The following is a 19,273-nucleotide window of genomic DNA, read 5'->3' on the forward strand; positions in this document are numbered from 1 at the left end:
GTCTGTGGCCTGGCATCCCGTCCATTCTATGTATGAGGCTGTGAAAGCCCCTAGAAGTCCTGAGCGGGGGCACAGGTGGGGGTAGGGGACATCTGTATGCTAGACACGGCAGGGTCCCGGAGCAGGTCACTGGGGAAAGCTCCAACTGTCACAGAGCAGAGGTACCAGGAGATTTGCATCTGAGAAACTAAACCCTGGGTTGCCACTAGGGGAGAGGAAGAAGGCGGGGGCGGCGGGGGGGAGGGGATACGTTCACCTTGGAGTCTTCTACTTTGTGGCTTAAGGGGATCTGGGGAGCCTGCTAGGCTCAGGGCAGGGTCGTGTTCCCCTTCAAGCTTCCCAAAGAAGAGCTGTGTCCCCCTCAGGCCCCCTAGTATAGAGCCATGACTTTTTAGACCCTTCAGCGCAGAACCAGCTCTTCTCCCTCAGAGTGGGCCTCGCAGCCCCCACCCTCCTCCCGGGGCTCCTACCTCTTGTATAGACAGACCCCTGGTAGATCCACAGCCCTGCAAGCTTGGTGACACTGTCCTGCCCTGCCCACTTCACTCCATCCAGAGAGCCTGCAGGATGCGGATCGCTTGCCTCCTGTGCTGCTGCTGCGTCTCATCCACCTCTTTGGTGCTGTCCTTGCAGGAGGGAAGGTAGGCTGGGAGGAGCCTGTGGGCCAGAGGATGCCTGTCTCGAGGTCTTTCTGCTGTGTGAGCCCCCTGCCCATTGCCCATCTCTGTCCACACCTGCAGGAGAATGGGCAGACGGCTGTGAGCACCGGCTCCGTGCAGGGCTTGCTGACTGTGGTACAAGGCTGGGGCCGTGCACCAGCTCAGGACCCCCGCCTCGTGCCACTGGCGCTAGAGGCACTGGTGGGCACGGTGCATGTCCTGCATGCCAGCCGCACACCCTCCCGAGGTCCGGAGCTCCGTGCCCTGCTTGAGGGTTACTTCCGCATCCTTAACGCCGACTGGCCAGCTGGGCCGAGCCCGGGCTCCGAAGAAGCGCTTGTCACCTTACGAGTCAGCATGCTTGGTGGGTATGGGCTCAGGCTCTTGGGGAGGTGGTACCAGAAGGTGAAGGCCCAACTGATAATGGAAAGGCTGGATCGGGCAGTATGGGGAAAAAGGTCTAAGGCTGACCAGAGGTGCTGCAGGGAGGGGATTGGGCAGGGCTGACCCTTGACCCTTCCACAGATGCCATCCCCATGATGCTGGCATGTGAGGACCGGCCAGTGCTGCAGGCCACCTTCCTCAGCAACAATTGCTTCGAACACCTTACTCGCCTCATCCAGAACAGCAAGGTGGGCAGGGCCCAGGCTGGGGGTGGAGATCCTGGAGCCCAGAGGCTGGGGGAACCACGTGGGGTGCTGAGCTGCTGCTGAGCAAACCTGGGCTACACTGGGCTGGGGGTGGGGGGGAGGCAGGTGGCTGGTGGGATGACCTACAGTTCAGGGAGCAGGTGGGCCTGGGCCTGAGGATGGCCCTGTGCCCCACAAGAGCGAGGTGTTGTGGAAGGACAGGAGGTACCCTGGCCCTTTGCTCCCCCTTTCCCCAGCCTCAAGTCCAGGGACAGGAGAATGGCTCAACTGTTGGGACGCAGTGCCTATTCTTGCCCACTTAACCACACAAACTCTGTCCCTCTGAGCAGGGCATGGGTGGCTTAGCTCCCCTCCCCTTTCCCAGGGCCTGGTGGGACACTCAGCGTGGGGTTCAGGGTGCATCCTTCCCTCCGGGGCAGAGCCCTGGCAGCTGCCGCAGGCCCTGCTCTAACCCTGCATCTCCCTCATCTTCCTCCTTCTCTCTCTTCTGCCTCCTCCCCCTGTGCCCCCCCCTTCCCCACAGCTATACCTGCAGGCCCGGGCGCCCCCTGAGGGGGACAGTGACCTGGCTACCCGGTTACTGACTGAGCCCGATGTCCAGAAGGTACCACCCTGGGGCTGACCAGTTCAGGCACTCATCTTCCTGGGCGCCCGCCCCCTGGGCTAAATGTGTAAAACCTGGTGTGGCCTAGCGATGGGGCTGGGTCCCCCGTGCTGTCTCACTCACCTTCCAAGTCCCCATCCTAGGGAACGGGGTAGGAGTGATCCGTTTCCTGCCTAGTATTGCTATTGGGAGCTGGGGTTTGGCTGTGGCAAGCTGGAAAGAACCTTCGAAACTCACCCACCCACTCCCGTGTCAGGGATTTGGCTGTAGTCATTCACGGAGAAGGGCTTCTCCCACGTGGGGCCGTTTCTTTCCATGGATCCTTGCACCTGCCCTAAGCAGGTCTCTGGGAGTCCCCATGCTCCTGTCTGCTCCTGATATGTTCCCTGCCTCACCTTGCATGGTTGCTGTTGGAGGCTGCAGGGTGTCAGGGACCCCTTGTGGGACGTGCTCTGGTGGCTCAGCGCCTGGTCCCCATCCTCCAGGGCCCACCAGGCTCTGTCCCCGTGAGGCAGTCCCATGTGTTTGCTGCATTGGCTGTTTTCTGAGAGCCCGCATATCCACCTAGCTACAAAGCGGGTGAGACAGGCGAGACCCCTGGTTTTTACAGATGAGGAAACTGAGGCCTGGACAGGGGAAGAATGTGGCCTGAGGTCACTTGGGGAGTCAGGCCGAGCTACGGCCAAGGGCCCCGTGGAGCCCAAATACAGCCTCACGCCTGCTGACAAACCCTCCGAGCCCTCCTGCCCCTCACCCGCTTGGCGGGGCAAGGGAGCAGCATGTCTCTGGCTGTTGAGTTCAGCCAGGGTGAACCTCGATGTCCCCACCTGGATCTAGGGGACAAGGGGCAGGGTAGGACTCAAAGGTCTCGAAGGTTCTTCTGGTTTAACATCCTGTGATTGATTGTCCCTGAATTCTCCGACCCTGTCAATCATCATGGGTGATGGGGCACTTGCTGGCCTGCCTGCACGTGTATCTAGCTTGTGTGGGGATGGGTGAGGACGGAGGCCCCAAAGCCCATCAGACAGTGGGGTGGGGGGGGGGCAGAGAGAGGCGGCGAGAACATCCACTGGTGATCTATCCCGATGAGGTCCTTCCCAGCCTTGGCTCCTTCGCTGGCCTCTTTGTCAAAGAGATGGACTCATGGGTCTCGCCAAGCCACTCAGAGAGGGCCCTTCAGTCAGGGTGAGGGGCACAGCAGTTTGGGCAAGGAGTAGAGGGGCTGGTGCTGAGACAGCGTTGCTACCTCCCAGGGCCCCCACCAGCTCAGATACTTGCCTCGGGGCACCTGCCCCTGGCCTTATGCCCCTTTTATTGCAGGGTGGTACCAGGTGCGACGCCCTGGTTCCTGCCTCTTCTCACTGCCCCTCCTCCCCACCCCAAGGTGCTGGACCAGGACACTGATGCCATTGCGGTCCACGTAGTCAGAGTGCTCACCTGCATCATGAGCGGCTCCCCCTCGGCCAAGGTGAGGACACCTGCAGTAGGAGTGTGGAGTGGGAGTGAAATTGACCATGTGGCCCCAGAGCTGGCCTTGTCGGTGGCTGTTAGAGCAAGCGAGCTGGGGAGGTGACTATCCTGCCATCTGGGGTGCTGCTCAGGCCATTGGGTGGACGTGGTCATCAGTCAGTCCTGGGAGATGGGTATCCTGGGTCAGGGCTGGATGGTGGAAGGACACTTGTGGGCTGGGCATCATCTGCAGCCTTCTGAGGTAGACCTACGCCCCTGCATCCCTCCACAGCCCCCCGCCCCTGCCAGCATGGTGACCCAGAGGCAGAACCTGGCAAGGGAGCCCTGAAAGCTGCTGCTTCCTCCGGGGTTTCGCAGGGTGTGAGTTTGCCCTGGGCCCACATCCATGCTCACTTCTCCCCACACAGGAGGTGTTTAAGGAGCGCATCGGCTACCCGCACCTGCACGAGGTTCTGCAGAGCCACGGTCCCCCGACCCATCGGCTGTTGCAAGAGCTGCTCAACATGGTAAGGGCAGGGCCCCCTGCCGGGGTGCCCAGGGCAGCCGGGACTGAGTCAGGGCCACCACAGAAGGCCAGCTCTCCACCTTGGGGGACTGTGTTGAGTGTGGCCAGTACATACTATGGTCTGTGGCCGGCAGTCTGACCATGTGTATCGGTGTCACTGGGGTGAGGATTTCAGGCTGCACGGGGCCTGGTAGCTACTGCTGCATGTTAGCGAACTCCAGGATTCCAGGATTATCTTGGGGAAATGCCTTTGGGGTTTGGCCACCCTGGATCAAAAGCCAAGGCTCGGGTTAATGGAGCTGAAGGGCTGTGGTTAGCACTAATGGCCGCTTGTGCGCCTCTGGCTTTCCTGAGACTCAGACACAACATCTGAGCAGGATGGGGGACCACACATTGCTTTTCAATGTTGTAGGCAAGTAAACTGAAACAGGAAGTCCCACCGTTGGTGGGGGGCCTGTTCCATGCCAGTTGCCTGGGAACTATCACATGCACTCCACCCACAGGCTGTAGAGGGTGACCACAGCGTGTGTCCGCCGCCACCAATCTGCAATGAGCAGCCAGTGCTGGTGCTGATGCAGTGGCTGCCGGCACTGCCCACGGCTGAGCTACAGCTCTTCCTAGCACAGCGCCTCCGGTGGCTCTGTGACAGCTGCCCTGCAAGCCGTGCCACGTGTGTGCAGGCTGGCCTGGTGGGCTGCCTGCTGGAGACGCTCAGCATGGGGGCAGCCCTGGGGGCTCGCTGCCAGGAGCAGCTGTTGGCGCTGCTGCAAGCATTGGGCCGTGTGTCACTAAAGCCCTCGGAGCTGCGTCGCCTGCTTCGGCCCCCACCGGGGCTGGACTCGGGTGGAGCTGAGGCTGGGAATGCCCGACATGCGGGTGCCGTCATTCGAGCGTTATCAGGCATGGCCCGGCACCAGGGCCCCACACGGGCCCTACGTTACTTCGACCTCACGCCCAGCATGGCAGGTATCATGGTACCCCCCGTGCAGCGGTGGCCTGGAACTGGCTTCACCTTCCATGCCTGGCTCTGTCTGCACCCCGTGGCCGCCGTGCCTGCCCCGGCTCCCAGCCGGCCACTCCAGCGAAAGCAGCTGTACAGGTGGGTGACTGCCAGGGACCAGGGCAGAGTGCCAAGGTGAGCAGGAGAGCCGACAGGCGTAACTGGCTTGGTCTGCCCCCAGCTTCTTCACCAGCAGTGGCTCAGGGTTTGAAGCCTTCTTTACGGCGGCTGGGACTCTGGTGGTGGCCGTGTGCACCCGGAAGGAGTACTTGACCATGAGCTTGCCTGAAGTGTCCTTTGCCGACTCTGCCTGGGTGAGCCTCCATCCTCACATGGCCCAGGGCAGTGGAGGGAGCACCAAGCCCCAGCCTACGGCCTGACACGTGGCTTCCCTTCTAGCACTGTGTGGCTATCGTCCATGTGCCTGGGCGCCGGCTCTTCAGCCAGAACCTGGTCCATGTCTACAAAGATGGCTATCTGGTCAAGACAGCACCCCTTCGCTGCCCCTCCCTCAGTGAGGTATGCCAGGCAGGGTTTGGGGATGCCTTGGGTAGCTGGGGAACTTAGACAGGGTGGGGTCTGGAAGCCCTATGCACCCGCCCCCCCAGGCTCAGACTTTAGCCTCCGGGGACTATGCAGCAGATGGGGTCTCTGTAAGGAAGTGGATGCAGGTGGAACCCCAGGCTTTGCTGTGACCTGACCACTCCCCCAACCTTGGCCCCGCAGCCTTTCTCCTCCTGCTGTATCGGCTCCGCTGGGCACCGCACAACGACCACCACCACGGGGCTGCCTGCGCCACCCGTCCCCACGGCCCTGGCTTACACTCACCCCTCCCTCATCCGCTCCCAGTCAGTCCCAGCCACCGCAGGGCTTGGCTGGGGGTCCGGGCTGGTGGCCCCCCTGCCGGAGGGCAGCATCAGCTCCACCCTTGCAGGTACACAGGACACTCGGTGGGGTAGCCCCACGTCCCTGGAGGGTGAGCTGGGGGCCGTGGCCATCTTCCATGAAGCCCTGCAGTTGCCAGCCCTGCAGGTCCTGTGTGCCCTAGGTATGCAGCCCATCCCCCTGCCCTGCCCCAGACCCCACCCATGTCCCAGAGCTGGTGGTTGGGACTTGTTAGTGCCCAGACTGGAAACTAGGAGGTCAGGGGAAGAAGGCATCCTTGAGTGGGGGGCGGGGGGGTACTGTCCTCTGATTAGGCAGAAAAGAGATGGACTCTGGGTTTGGCCAGAGGCCCAGCCAGGTCTGAAGCCCCCTGCCTACTCCCCAGGGCCCAATGAGACAGCACCCTTCAAGCCCGAGGGTGAACTGCATGAGCTTGGCACCAAGCTGCTCCTTCATTACTCACCTCAGGTATTTGGAGGGGGCAGTTGGCTCAACCTTGCTACTGTCTTTCCCTTGCTCCCACACTCTGTCTGCCTCCCTGCAACTGACCTTTGCTGCCTGTGCCCCCAGGCCTGTAAGAACAACATCTGCCTGGACCTGTCCCCTGGCCATGGACTGGATGGCCGCCTGACGGGCTATAGGGTAGAGACCTGGGATGTGAAGGTGAGTGTACCCATGTGGGCAGTGTGTGCAGGAAGTGTGAGCATGGGCACATGTACAGGCCAGGCTGGGGGGCGGCATGGCCCGGGAAGTCTTTGGGAGACCTGGGTTCAAGAGAGCAAAATGTCCTGAACCCAGGTTCCCAGGCTGGAGGGTGTGCGGGGGTGGAGTGGGTCAGGAAATGGCTGGGCGGGTCTACGGCCATGTCACCCTGAACACGCCCGATCCCGTCTGATCTCGGAAGCTAAGCTAAGCAGGGTCGGGCCTGGTTAGTACTTGGATGGGAGACCACCTAGAAGACCAGGTGCTGTAGGCGTTTAAAAAAAAAAAAGAAAGAAATGGCTGAGAGCTGCCTTCTCACGGCCGGCCCCCCACCCGCAGGATGTAGTGAATTGTGTGGGAGGCATGGGTGCCTTGCTGCCCCTGCTGGAGCGAGTGGCTGCACAGCCCCAAGAGGCCGAGGCAGGTCCACCTGAGACACATGACCTTGTGGGGCCTGAACTGACCTCTGGCCACAACTCCCAGGGCCTGTTTCTCCCACTGGGCAAGTCGTCAGGTAAGTGTCCCTGGTGCCTGGGTTGTGGGGGGACCTTGGCACGACGGGGGGCTGGAGTGCCTGAGGTCTCTGTGGCCACTGGCAGGCCCTTGACACACATCTGTTTCCTTCCTGGTGGCCGGCAGAGGAGCGAATGGAGAGGAACGCGGTGGCCGCCTTCCTGCTGATGCTGCGGAACTTCCTGCAGGGCCACGCCGTGAACCAGGAGAGCCTGGCGCAGTGCCAGGGGCCTGCTGTCATCAGCGCCCTCCTGCGCAAGGTGTGGCCTGCTGCCTCCCAGACAGGCTGCCCTGTCTGACCAAGGGGACGGGGTGGGGGACCGAGAAGGGGAACCTGATGCTGTCAGCCCGGAAGGGCCTCCTGGGAGAGGTGGCCTTTGAGCGGAGCCTTGAAAGGCTGGGCAGGGTTTGGCTGAGAGGGTCTGGGGGAAGTGTCAGCACACGCTGGGACAAGGGACTACGCAGTAGGCTGGGGAGCTGGCACTTCAGGAGGGAGCCACCAGGTGTTCTGAGCAGGCAGGACGTTCGTGTCTGTCTGCCTGTTCAGGGCAGGGTGGAAGCTGAGAGGCTCGACAGCGGGCGGACAGGGACTGACATCTCACCCCAGCTCCTCTCACCCCAGGTCCCCAGCTGGGCCATGGACATGAATGTGCTCATGTCTGCCCAGCTGCTGATGGAGCAGGTGGCAGCTGAGGGCAGCGGGCCCCTCCTGTACCTGCTGTACCAGCATCTGCTCTTCAACTTTCACCTCTGGACCCACAGCGACTTTGCTGTGCGCCTCGGTAGGTGTGGGGACTTGGGTGAAGGGACAATTCCAGGCAGGGCAGTGGTGGAGGTTCTCAGAAGTTATCCCCCGGCTGTGGAGGATCTGAGAGGACATAGTGTCCTGGGGCGTCTGGAGAACATGACCCTCCCCTGAGGGTGTCTGGCAGGAGGATCACAAGAGGCCCAGCTCGGCCTGGTGGCCTGAGCCCGCTGCTGATGCCCACTCAGGTCACATCCAGTACATGTCCAGCATAGTCCGTGAACACAGACAGAAGCTGCGGAAGAAATACGGGGTCCAGTTCATCCTCGATGCCCTGCGAACCCACTACAGGTGAGGCTGGTGGGGGCAGATGGCCAGGGGGCTGACCCAGCAGCCTCTGGCCTTGGGGACAGGGTGGTTCATTCCCCCAGCTGACCTGCGTACTCTCCTTGTTCTCTCTCCATGGACCTGCGTTCTCTTGGCCCTGGGTGGGTCTGCCTGCTGGGTCCTGTCCAGCCCACAGCGGGAGCGCCCCCTAGCGGCCGACGACCTGCGCTCCGTGCAGGCTTCTCTCCTGGGCCTGGCACGGGAGTTCCTGGTGCGGAGCGCCTCCACTGAGGACATGCAGGTCCTGCTGAGCTTTCTGGCAGCCGTGGGTGATGATGGCCAGGTAGGCTGGAGGCTGGTGATGGTGAGGCTTGAGTGAGGGGTGCAGTGGGGACCGTGCGTGGGGGCCCAGCCAGTGTGAACCTTCGTATCCGCAGGTGGTGGGCGCCCTGGACCTGCTGCTGGCATTGCTGCAGGGCTCGCCCGCACACGAGTCTCTCGCTGTCTTCCTCCTGGAGCCGGGGAACTTGGAGGTGTTGCTGGCACTGCTGGTGCGGCCGGCGTCACTGGCCTTGCTGCCCGACCGCGTCTGCAAGGTACACCCAGCCCACTTTGACCCTGGCATCCCATTCACTGTGGCCCCTGCCTGAGGTCCAGGGAGGTGCAGCAGGCCTTAGGCTGACAGGAAGCCGCCTTCGCAGGCCTTACTTGGAGACACACACCTGTGTGGTGACTTCCCCTCCTACGGTAACTTCTTTCCCACGATGACACCCCCCACACACAGATCCTGCGCAGACTGCAGCATAATGAGCACTTACCTGAGCGGAGCCGCCAGCGGCTCCGGCTGCGAGAGTGTGGTCTCCAGGGTCTCGTTGCCTGCCTGCCGGAAGGGGCCGTTTCCCTCCAGCTCTGCCAGGGCCTCTACAAGCTGTTCCTGGGGACAGGTACAACCTGGCTGGGGCCAAAAGGCAGGGATCTAGGACCAGGGCAGTGGGAATAGAGAAGTGTTAGTACAGGGGCCGAGGGTGAGCCGGCAAGGCGGTGCAGACTCTGGGGGGGCCAGTCTCTCAGGCTCTCTCTGGCCATCCTTCCAGATTTCCTGAACCTCCCAGATCTGATGGCTGTGGTGCAGCTGTCCCTCCAGGCTGACCTCAGTATCCGCCTGGACATCTGCCGCCAGGTGAGTGTGGGAGATGAAAGCTTTGGCCGGGGAGCCTCTACCCTGAGGACCCACTCTGCCTGCCAGTGATGAGGAGTCTCTGGAGGCCTCCCCGGCAAAGGCCCTGGGAGGAGGGTCTGGGGGCAGCCCTCCTGGACGAGTCCCTCACTGGCTGTGTCCTGGCCCGGCAGCTCTTCCACCTCATCTACAGACAGCCTGACGTCCTGCGGCTGCTGGCCCAGCAGGCCGGCTGGCAGGACGTGCTGACCCGGCTGTATGTGCTGGAGGCTGCCCCTGCTGGCAGTCCCCTGCCCTTCACCCCAGAGCCGCCCGCCTCCCCAGAGCCAGCCTTATCCAAGCCACCCACTGAGTCACCTGAACCTTCGGACGTCTTCCTGCCCTCAGAGGCCCCCTGCCCCGACCCCGATGCCTTTTACCAAGCTCTCTCCCCATTCTGTGCACCCCTTGACCTGGGCCTGGAACGAGCCAGCGTAGGCTCAGGCAATGCTGCCGGGGGTGGCAGCAGCAGTGGGACTCTTACTCCAGCCAGCCAGCCTGGCACACCTTCCCCGCTGGATGGGCCTCGGCCCTTCCCTGCTGCCCACGGCCGCCACAGCTCCAGTCTCTCCAATGTGCTGGAGGATGGCAGCCTCCTGGAGCCCACCATCAGTGGGGATGATACCTCTAATACCAGCAACCCTCAGGTGAGGCGGGCCCACCCTCTGCCACTGCATGGCACCAAGGGAGGACATCTCTGGGACATGGGGCAGGCCGTATGGCCTTTCTTTAGCTGCTAGTGGGCTCCAGAATTGAGCAGAAACTTTACAGGGCCTATGGACAGCATGGCTCGAAGGGTTCTTCTGCCTGGAGCTTCTGGGTTTGAGGATGGGCCTCTGCTTTATTTTGTGGCATTCTTCCAGAGAATTCCAGGACAGTTCTTGAGGCCCGTAAGGCTTGTAGGGTATTTTTGTGAACCACCTGGTCTTGTCTTAGGAGTCACTGAAACCCCAGGATTCTCCCTGGAACCCAGGCAGTGGCTGAGGCCTCTACACCATTCTTCTAGGCCCTCGGAGCCAGGCTGTCTGCTGGCCGAATGCTCTGCCTCCTCTTGTCCCCACTAGTGTTGGGCAAGGGGTGCCGAACACGGGTAGAGTGGGGTCAGCCTGATCCCTCTCCCTCCCCAGCCCACACCCTACACCACCCATCTGTGCCCACAGCAAACCCCCGAGGAAGAGCTGTGCAACCTGCTCACCAATGTGCTCTTCTTCGTGACATGGCGGGGTGTGGAAGGCAGTGACGAGGCCGCCTGGCGGGAGCGTGGCCAGGTCTTCTCGGTGCTCACCCAGCTGGGGGCCTCGGCCACACTCGTGCGCCCACCAGATTGCATCAAGCGCAGGTGAGGAGGCATCTCGGGACGGTGGGGGATCTGGGCAGCCTTTTGGGTAAGGAAGGCAGTCGGGTAGACACCTGAGTCCCTTGCCCACCCCCAGCCTCCTGGAGATGATGCTGGAGTCAGCCCTGACCGACATCAAAGAGGCCCCCGCCGGGGTCCTGGCCAGCCTTGCCCAGCAGGTGCTTTGGCTGCTGCGCCTGTTGCAAGACTTCCTGTGCACTGAGGGCCATGGCAACCAGGAGCTGTGGAGCGAGAAGGTGCGACAGCTCAGAGGGGTGTGAGCCTTGTGAGCATGCGTGTTCCCGTGAGCCTGCGGGTGTCTGGTACAGGGGGCGGGGGGGATGAGTACACGTGTGCAGGCCTGAGTGCACCCGCATGGCTGTAAGCACGGACTTGTCTGTGTACATACCTGACCCTGCCCCCGGCCCAAACCTTACCTCGCTCTTTCCCCATGGCTCCTGGCCTCCCCTGGTGACGGATGCTGGTAATATGTTGTGTGGCAGCTCTTTGAAGGTGTGTGCAGCCTGCTTGATCGCCTGGGAGCCTGGCCACACCTGGCCAATGGCACAGCGCATCTCCGAGAGATGGCACAGATCGGTCTGCACCTCGTGCTTGGCTATATCCTGCTGGAGGACCCACAGGTGAGCACAGGATGGGTATAGGGGGAGGGGCGTGGCAGGTGTAGGAAGCTCTGCCAGCAGCTAGATGCCACCCGTACCTCCCTTCTGCCCCCAGCTGCACGCCCAGGCCTATGTGAAGCTGCACGCACTGCTGCAGACCGCAGTGCCCATGCGCCGGGAGGAGGCCTGCTATGTGCTCTCCAAGCTGGAGGCAGTGCTGGCACGGGCGTTGAACACCTCCCCTTGCGAAACGGCCGCTGAGGACCGGGAGCCGCCAGCTACAGCTGCTGCAGCTGCGGAGCGCTGTTCCTGGCTGGTGCCGCTGGTGCGCACGCTGCTGGACCGAGCCTACGAACCACTGGGGCTGCAGTGGGGGCTACCTTCTCTGCCCCCCACCAATGGCAGCCCCACCTTCTTTGAGGACTTCCAGGCCTTTTGTTGCACACCCGAATGGCGTCACTTCATTGACAAGCAGGTGCCTGGAGGTGGGGGGCACGGGGAAGAGAAGTGGGCGCTCGGGACTCACATCGAGCCCGGGTCTCCCCTTCCTGCTCAATCCTCCAGGTGCAGCCTACCATGTCCCAGTTCGAAATGGACACCTATGCTAAGAGCCACGACCTCATGTCGGCCTTCTGGAACTCCTGCTACGACACGCTCATGAGCAGTGCACAGCGGCGCCAGCGGGAGCGGACACAGAGCCGTCGGATCTTCCAGGTGTGCAGCCCGGGTGCGGGGGCCGGGAGCTGCTCCACACATGTGCCCAGAGGATCCCTGATGGGCCAGGACAGGAAGCAGCCAGAGGGACTCACCCATTCCTCCACCCCCTACCCATCAGGAGCTGGTGCTGGAACCCGCGCAGAGAAGGGCGCGCCTGGAGGGGCTGCGCTATGCCGCAGTGCTGAAGCAGCAGGCAGCCCAGCACGCTACGGTCCTGCTGCACTGGGGGGCGCTGTGGCGTCAGCTCTCCTGCCCTTGTGGGGCCTGGGCCCTGAGGTGGGAGGGGCTCAGGGCAGGGGCGGGGCTTGGGAAGGAGGGACCTGGAGTGCCAGAGTGCCTTTGGGGTGAGGCCTGGGAGGAATCACCTGGCATTTATCCGCAGGGACCCGCCCACGCCCCGGTGGAAGATGTCCTGCGCTGAGACATACTCGCGCATGCGTCTGAAGCTGGTGCCCAACCATCACTTTAACCCTCACCTGGAAGCCAGCGCCCTACGTGACAACCTGGGTGAGAGGGGCTGCTGAGCTGGGTCTGCCCAACTTCGTAGGCTGTCCTGCCTGGCTCTGGCTGAGCACCCTTCGGCCCATTGCAGGTGAGGCCCCCTTGATATTCACGGAGGAGGCCTCGCTGCCTCTAGCAGTGACCAAAGAGGCCAAAGTCAGCACCCTACCCAAGGAGCTGCAGGAAGACCAGCTGGGCGAGGATGAGCTGACTTCGCTAGAGACCCCGTGAGTGGGGCTGGGAGAGAGCTGACTGGAGCAGTGGCCAGGGGTCTGCTGTGTGTGTGCATGCCTGCCGCAAGGTTCGCCCCTGAGTCTGTTCCTCTTCTGCAGGGCTAAATGTCCTGAATCAGGTGGGGGATTGGGCAGAGCTGTTTAACAGAATCGCTAGTTGCTTTCTCGTGACTAGGCAGGCACCTCAGAGCAGGACTGACAAACACAAAACAGACTAGGATGGGGGTTCGTGAGAGTGGGCAGGGGCTGAGCAAGGGAGAGCCGGGGACACGAGTTGGTGTCCTGACAAGACGTGCGGAGATCCGGGTTTTGGGTTGGGAACTGGGGCCGGTCTGGACCCTGGGCAGCTCCCCCTCCTCCTCTGGGAAGCATGAGCGTATGTACCACATGATTCAGTGGCACTCAGGGATGTGGTCCTTGGGCTTGTCAGCAAGGGGGGTCCCTGACCCTTGAGCCTAAAGTGAGTGCTGACCCCCAGGTTGGAAGCGGTGGAACTGGACGAGCAGCATGAGAAGCTGGTGCTGTCAGCTGAATGCCAGCTGGTCACAGTGGTGGCTGTGGTCCCAGGGATGCTGGAGGTCACCACCCAGCACATCTACTTCTATGATGGCAGTGCTGAGCGCGTGGAAACCGAGGAGGGTGTGTTCTGATGGAGGGACGGCAGGGAGTGGCCGCGGCCCGGTGGGGCCAGGTCGAGTGATCCCTGCACCCACTGCCCACCCCCACAGGCATTGGCCATGACTTCCGGCGCCCACTGGCCCAGCTGCGTGAGGTCCACCTACGGCGTTTCAATCTGCGCCGTTCAGCACTTGAGCTCTTCTTCATTGATCAGGCCAACTACTTCCTCAACTTCCCAAGCAAGGTGGGCGGGACTGCAGCCTCGGCAAGCCAGGCCCCCAGGCCCCAGCCCTCCCCCATCCCCGCCCACACCCAGGTACGGAACAAGGTGTACAGGTGGCTCCTGCGCCTGCGACCCCCTACCCAAGGCTACCTAAGCTGCCGCTCCCCCCAGGAGATGCTGCAGGCCTCAGGCCTCACCCAGGTGAGCGCCCTGGAGTGTGAGGGTTGGGTGAGGTCAGGGCCCTGCGGTTGGGCGGAGTGCTGGACAGCCCCGCTGACTTACCTCTCCCCCGTCCCGCCCCCAGAAATGGGTACAGCGTGAGATATCCAACTTTGAGTACTTGATGCAGCTCAACACCATTGCGGGGCGGACCTACAACGACCTGTCCCAGTACCCTGTGGTGAGGGCCCACACCACACCTCCAACCCACCCCACACCTCCAACCCACCCCCTGGTCTGCCAGCCCTGCTTCACCCTGGTGTAGGCACTGATGGCAGGCCGAGCCCTGAGCCTGGTCCTAAGTCAGTGCTGCCTGAGACCTGGTCTCTCTCCCCTGCCACCACCACCCCCCCCCACACACCCAGGCTCACTCTCCTCCCCTCCTGGCCTGTTTTCCCTGAAGGGGAATCCTGTCCCAGACAATCCGTCCTGCTCCCCGCACCCTTCCAGTGGTGTGTCCTCCCTGTGGGCTCTGCCCATCTTCCTGAGGGTGAGGGCAGGGCAGGGTGGGCAGATAGGCCATCAGGACCCTCATGCAGCTCCTGCCCGGGTGGGCGGTCAGTTCCCCTGGGTCCTACAGGACTACGTGTCCCCAACCCTGGACCTCGGCAACCCGGCTGTCTTCCGGGACCTGTCCAAGCCCATCGGTGTGGTGAACCCCAAGCATGCCCAGCTCGTGAGGGAGAAGTGAGCATGTGGACGAGGCTGAGCGAGGGGGTTGGGATGGGTGAGGGGAGGGCTTCTGCTGACCCCGCCTCTTCCCCCTGAACTGGCTCCAGGTATGAGAGCTTCGAGGACCCAGCGGGCACGATTAACAAGTTCCATTATGGCACCCACTATTCCAATGCAGCGGGCGTGATGCACTACCTCATCCGCATGGAGCCCTTCACGTCCCTGCACGTCCAGCTGCAGAGTGGCCGGTGCGGCCCAGGGGGTGGTGGGCGAATGGTGGCGTGGGGGTGGGAGCCGCAGAGGAGGGCAGTGGGTGGGTCCTGCAGGCATCCTGGGCCCTCTGGCTCCCTGTCCTCCTTTCCCCGGCCACGCCTCCCTCCCTGTCCCCATTCTCCCTACCTCACTTTGGTCTGTGCCCCTCTCCCAGCTTCGACTGCTCTGACCGGCAGTTCCACTCGGTGGCAGCAGCCTGGCAGGCCCGTCTGGAGAGCCTGGCTGACGTGAAGGAGCTCATCCCAGAGTTCTTCTACTTCCCTGACTTCCTGGAGAACCAGAATGGTAGGAGCTGGCGTGGGGAGGGAGGCACAGGCTGGGGGTGGCCAGGGAGCAGGTAAAGATGCCACAGTGAGACAGCTGACCCAATTCTCTGTGCTAGGCTTTGACCTGGGCTGCCTCCAGCTGACCAATGAGAAGGTGGGTGATGTGGTGCTGCCTCCGTGGGCCAGCTCTCCCGAGGACTTCATCCAGCAGCACCGCCAGGCTCTGGTGAGGAGACGAGCACACAGACAGGCAGGCAGCCAGGGTTGAGGGTCGGGGCTGCGGATCAGCCGTCTGTCCCTGGACCGACTGCATCTCCCCATCCCCAGGAGTCGGAGTACGTGTCCGCCCACCTGCATGAGTGGATCGACCTCATCTTTGGCTATAAGCAACAGGGGCCAGCTGCGGAGGAGGCCCTCAATGTCTTCTATTACTGCACCTATGAAGGTGGACTCAGGTGGAGGCTAGGCACAGATGAGAAGGGGTAAATGCGGAGGACACACGGGGGAGTCCTGACTGCTCTGCTTCCTGTCCAGGGGCTGTGGACCTGGACCGCGTGGAGGATGAGCGGGAACGGAAGGCTCTGGAGGGCATTATCAGCAACTTTGGGCAGACACCCTGTCAGCTGCTGAAGGTAAGGCCAGCTTGGAGGATGGTGGTTCAGGGTGTCCGTGCCATGGTGCTGACCAGCCCCTTACCCACAGGAGCCACACCCAGCTCGGCTCTCAGCCGAGGAAGCAGCCCAGCGCCTTGCACGTCTGGACACTAACTCGCCTAGCATCTTCCAGCACCTGGACCAGCTCAAGGCCTTCTTCGCGGAGGTGAGAGGAGACAAGGGCTTTAACTTCCCACTCTGTGAAACGAGTTTAACCCCAGTGTCCTCTTAGGGCAGAGAGAAAACCTAAATCAAGGTCACTGATATTGAGACATCTTGGAGAAAGAAGTAAACGTGAGAGGAGGATGAGTGGGACTGGGGTGCCCGCTTCACGAGGGCCAGGACAGGTGCTGGCTCACCTAGCCACTCCTCCCCAAAAGCCTTAGGGAGACTAGGTCTTGGACACCGTCCCTTACCTTCCTGCCTCCATCCCGGAATGCCCCCAGGGCTGAGTTTTTTAGGCTCTCCTCTCTTCCTGCCAGCAGGCTAGGGGAGACATGGAGTGACAGGGCGGGAAGTCCAAGGTTGAGATTCTGGAAGGATCTTCCTTGCCCATCCCAGCTTCTCACTCACTTTCTGAGATGCCCTCCTGAAGACCCACTGATGTCTCATGGCTATTTCTCAGAGAGACCTCAGGCTCTGACACCTAGCCTGTGACCCCTGGAGGCTGAGGTCAAAGGCGGGGGTGGTGCCCCAGGGAGCCGGTGGTGAAGTGGGGGCCCCAGCTGGCCGCTCAGGCACAGCCAGCCACGCACTCTACCCTGCAGGCCATCAGTGACGGCGTGCCCCTGGTGCTGGCCCTGGTCCCCCACCGGCAACTCCACTCCTTCATGACCCCTGACTTGTTGGTAAGTGTGCTGGGCAGGACCCCATCCCAGCTCCACCCTCTCCCTGACTGCCCCAAGCCAGGCTGCTGCCACCGAGTGGAACTGCCCCCTCTTGCCCACAGGTGACTGTGAGTGCGAATGGGTTGCTGGGCACCCACAGCTGGTTGCCTTATGACCGTAACATAAGCAACTACTTCAGCTTCATCAAAGACTCCACAAAGTAGGACAGAGGGCTGTGGGCAGGGGTGGGCATCTCCCCACCCAGAGTGCGGGCCAGCCACTGGGTCTGGCCAAGGTCTGTGATGGCCTGGCCTCACTCGTCATCCCCCTCCCTGGGTCAGGATACAGCGACTGCTGAGTGGTCCGTGGGTACCTGACAGTGGCGTGAATGGGCAAGCCCTGGCAGTGACCCCCGATGGAAAGCTGCTGTTCAGTGGTGGCCACTGGGATGGCAGCCTGCGAGTGACCGCACTACCCCGGGGCAAGCTCCTGAACCAGCTGAGCTGCCACCTTGGTATGAGCAGCCTTGGAGCTATGGGTGGTACAGGTGGGGGTAGTGTCCCGAGGCTGGCCAGGGAGGGTGTGACTACTGTGTTCTACTTGTATCTTTCCCTCCCCAGACATAGTGACCTGCCTTGCACTGGACACCTGTGGCATCTACCTCATCTCAGGCTCCCGAGACACCACGTGCATGGTGTGGCAACTCCTGCAGCAGGTGTGCTGGGTGGGCAGCCTCGTGGGGCCCCAGTAGTCCAGATCTGCAGCCCACCAGCCCCTCAGTAGGCCTCCAGTCCTGCCCTTGTCTCTTCCCCTTCCCTCTGCTACTGTGAGCAGGTCTGGGGCTCCACAACTCTCCAGCTCTCTGGCTTCGCACAATCCTTCACTCTCCTGAGCTTCGGCCTTCTCACTCAGGGGCCTGGGTAATGGGGTGCCCCCAGTCCTGAGCCAGCCCTGGCTTCCCACAGAGTGGTGTCTCGGTGGGGCTGGCACCAAAGCCTGTGCAGGTCCTATACGGGCATGAGGCTGCAGTGAGCTGTGTGGCCATCAGCACTGAACTCGACATGGCTGTGTCTGGATCTGAGGTATGTGTATGCCTATGCCCATGGGAGGCCGAGTTTGCTGGGCACTGCCCCTGGACCCCAGAGACCCCTGCCCAGCACCCTAAGCTGCCTTCCTGCAGGATGGAACTGTGATCATCCACACTGTACGCCGTGGCCAGTTTGTGGCAGCACTACGGCCCCCAGGGGCCATGTTGCCTGGACCTGTATCCCACCTGGCGCTGGGGTCTGAGGGTCAGATTGTGGTACAGAGCTCGGCTCAGGAACGTCTAGGGGCTCAGGTATGGGAAAGGGGCACCCACTCAAGACAGGGGTGGTTGGGATTCTGTCATCGCTGACACCTCCTGCTTCCTCCAGGTCACCTACTCCTTGCACCTGTACTCAGTGAATGGGAGGTTGCGGGCTTCACTGCCCCTGGTGGAGCAGCCCACAGCCCTGGCGCTGACGGAGGACTTTGTTCTGCTGGGAACAGCCCAGTGCGCCCTGCACATCCTCCACCTGAACAAGTGAGCCCCACTATTTATGGGTTCATGGTCCCTCAGGGTGGTGGTCGTTGTCAGAGGATATTGGAGGTGGGTATGTACTGCAAGGCCCGTCACCTGTCTCCTCATCCCCCAATGCGGAGATCTTGGCCTGGGCCTCTCCTAGCCACACACTTGTGGAAAGTCCCTTCATGTATCAAGGTTTCAATTGAGCCATCCTTCAAATGAGGACAGCAAGGGTACATGGGAGAATGAAGAGACCTTCTGCTGGATGCAAAGCTGCCTTGCAGTTGCGAGTTCGTGTCCCCTCCCTCCCTCTAGACTGCTTCCAGCTGCGCCTCCCCTGCCCATGAAGGTGCCCATCCGCAGTGTGTCTGTGACCAAAGAGCGCAGCCATGTGCTTGTGGGCCTGGAGGACGGCAAGCTTATCGTTGTGGGCGCGGGGCAGCCCTCTGAGGTGAGGATAAGGGCAGGGTGGGCCTTGAATGGGGCGGGGAGAGATAGCCCTGCTGACCCCACCCCCTCCTCTTCCCACCAGGTGCGCAGCAGCCAGTTCGCGCGGAGGCTGTGGCGGTCCTCGCGGCGCATCTCGCAGGTGTCCTCGGGGGAGACAGAGTACAAACCTGGAGAGTCCTGCTGACTGCCTTCCTAGCCCCACTGCGCGGGCTCCGCCCTCGGAGGCCGCGCGCAGCAGACGGCGAAGCCCTCTGCCCGCACTCGGGGGGGTGGGCGGAGCCCCACCCCCGCCCAGCTCAGGGATTGGTGGGCGTGTCACTCCAGGGAGTCCCGCCCCTCGCCGGCAGAGGGGCCGCCCTGAGTCCCACAGCACGAGTCCCAGCACTAGCCTCAGCGGCCGCACAGCACTTTTTGCACAGTCTGGGACAGGGAGCACAGCCTCCCAAGCCCCCTGTCCCGGCAGAGCACGGGGACCGGGCTGTGGCCTTAATCCCTAAGGTGATCCCTGTTCCCCCTTTCTTGGCAATAAACCTGGTCTAGTTTTGTAGCTGCTCCGCCTCCGAGTATGCGCGTCCGCGGCGTCTCAACCTGCCCTGGCCACCGTGCGTGTTCGTGTTCCCCTGGTCCGTGAGTCCTCCAGGGCAATTTGTCCCCTCCACGTGGCCTCAGCTTCCCCAACCACACTGCCCCTGTCCCTCGGGTCCCTGCCTGATGTTCGTTCCTCCTGGCTCGTGTTTTTCGCGCCCTCAGTCCGCAAGACCACCCCCGCACGCCATTCACGCTCCCGCCAACCGGACACGGCGTCGGGTGGGCGCGCGTGCGCGGTCCTGCGCCTTCCTGAGC

At 62.3% G+C, this 19,273-nt stretch overlaps 1 protein-coding gene and 1 pseudogene across 3 annotated transcripts in view; both read left to right on the forward strand.

Annotated features, from left to right (window-relative positions):
- Nucleotides 1-18,977, forward strand: part of NBEAL2 (neurobeachin like 2) — a 25,350-nt gene extending 6,373 nt beyond the window's left edge. Inside the window, exons 7-54 of one of the 3 annotated variants that reach the window (XM_023520590.1) lie at nucleotides 544-641; nucleotides 741-1,023; nucleotides 1,185-1,291; nucleotides 1,833-1,913; nucleotides 3,298-3,381; nucleotides 3,791-3,889; nucleotides 4,392-4,987; nucleotides 5,070-5,202; nucleotides 5,288-5,407; nucleotides 5,615-5,936; nucleotides 6,159-6,241; nucleotides 6,344-6,436; nucleotides 6,815-6,989; nucleotides 7,115-7,248; nucleotides 7,611-7,770; nucleotides 7,982-8,084; nucleotides 8,250-8,403; nucleotides 8,498-8,656; nucleotides 8,845-9,004; nucleotides 9,155-9,240; nucleotides 9,411-9,923; nucleotides 10,437-10,615; nucleotides 10,710-10,869; nucleotides 11,116-11,253; nucleotides 11,348-11,707; nucleotides 11,797-11,946; nucleotides 12,068-12,225; nucleotides 12,332-12,456; nucleotides 12,542-12,677; nucleotides 13,162-13,322; nucleotides 13,412-13,725; nucleotides 13,829-13,924; nucleotides 14,306-14,430; nucleotides 14,523-14,663; nucleotides 14,843-14,973; nucleotides 15,071-15,180; nucleotides 15,282-15,399; nucleotides 15,489-15,586; nucleotides 15,657-15,773; nucleotides 16,375-16,455; nucleotides 16,557-16,654; nucleotides 16,776-16,948; nucleotides 17,055-17,149; nucleotides 17,400-17,516; nucleotides 17,615-17,773; nucleotides 17,850-17,998; nucleotides 18,296-18,431; nucleotides 18,513-18,977. In XM_023520590.1, the coding sequence (XP_023376358.1) occupies nucleotides 544-641; nucleotides 741-1,023; nucleotides 1,185-1,291; nucleotides 1,833-1,913; nucleotides 3,298-3,381; nucleotides 3,791-3,889; nucleotides 4,392-4,987; nucleotides 5,070-5,202; nucleotides 5,288-5,407; nucleotides 5,615-5,936; nucleotides 6,159-6,241; nucleotides 6,344-6,436; nucleotides 6,815-6,989; nucleotides 7,115-7,248; nucleotides 7,611-7,770; nucleotides 7,982-8,084; nucleotides 8,250-8,403; nucleotides 8,498-8,656; nucleotides 8,845-9,004; nucleotides 9,155-9,240; nucleotides 9,411-9,923; nucleotides 10,437-10,615; nucleotides 10,710-10,869; nucleotides 11,116-11,253; nucleotides 11,348-11,707; nucleotides 11,797-11,946; nucleotides 12,068-12,225; nucleotides 12,332-12,456; nucleotides 12,542-12,677; nucleotides 13,162-13,322; nucleotides 13,412-13,725; nucleotides 13,829-13,924; nucleotides 14,306-14,430; nucleotides 14,523-14,663; nucleotides 14,843-14,973; nucleotides 15,071-15,180; nucleotides 15,282-15,399; nucleotides 15,489-15,586; nucleotides 15,657-15,773; nucleotides 16,375-16,455; nucleotides 16,557-16,654; nucleotides 16,776-16,948; nucleotides 17,055-17,149; nucleotides 17,400-17,516; nucleotides 17,615-17,773; nucleotides 17,850-17,998; nucleotides 18,296-18,431; nucleotides 18,513-18,614 (7,670 nt within the window). In that variant the 3' untranslated portion in view covers nucleotides 18,615-18,977. Of the gene's footprint in view, nucleotides 1-535; nucleotides 642-740; nucleotides 1,024-1,184; nucleotides 1,292-1,832; nucleotides 1,914-3,297; nucleotides 3,382-3,790; nucleotides 3,890-4,391; nucleotides 4,988-5,069; nucleotides 5,203-5,287; nucleotides 5,408-5,614; nucleotides 5,937-6,158; nucleotides 6,242-6,343; nucleotides 6,437-6,814; nucleotides 6,990-7,114; nucleotides 7,249-7,610; nucleotides 7,771-7,981; nucleotides 8,085-8,249; nucleotides 8,404-8,497; nucleotides 8,657-8,844; nucleotides 9,005-9,154; nucleotides 9,241-9,410; nucleotides 9,924-10,436; nucleotides 10,616-10,709; nucleotides 10,870-11,115; nucleotides 11,254-11,347; nucleotides 11,708-11,796; nucleotides 11,947-12,067; nucleotides 12,226-12,331; nucleotides 12,457-12,541; nucleotides 12,678-13,161; nucleotides 13,323-13,411; nucleotides 13,726-13,828; nucleotides 13,925-14,305; nucleotides 14,431-14,522; nucleotides 14,664-14,842; nucleotides 14,974-15,070; nucleotides 15,181-15,281; nucleotides 15,400-15,488; nucleotides 15,587-15,656; nucleotides 15,774-16,374; nucleotides 16,456-16,556; nucleotides 16,655-16,775; nucleotides 16,949-17,054; nucleotides 17,150-17,182; nucleotides 17,544-17,614; nucleotides 17,774-17,849; nucleotides 17,999-18,295; nucleotides 18,432-18,512 lie in introns of those variants that run through there. The other 2 variants (XM_011375318.2, XM_023520589.1) reach the window with 2 other exon arrangements.
- Nucleotides 6,627-6,749, forward strand: LOC111729619 (annotated as a pseudogene).
- Nucleotides 18,978-19,273: the final 296 nt, after the last annotated feature.

The sequence above is a fragment of the Pteropus vampyrus genome, unplaced genomic scaffold (assembly GCF_000151845.1).
Source record: "Pteropus vampyrus isolate Shadow unplaced genomic scaffold, Pvam_2.0 Scaffold271, whole genome shotgun sequence".
In the NCBI taxonomy this organism is placed as follows: domain Eukaryota; kingdom Metazoa; phylum Chordata; class Mammalia; order Chiroptera; family Pteropodidae; genus Pteropus; species Pteropus vampyrus.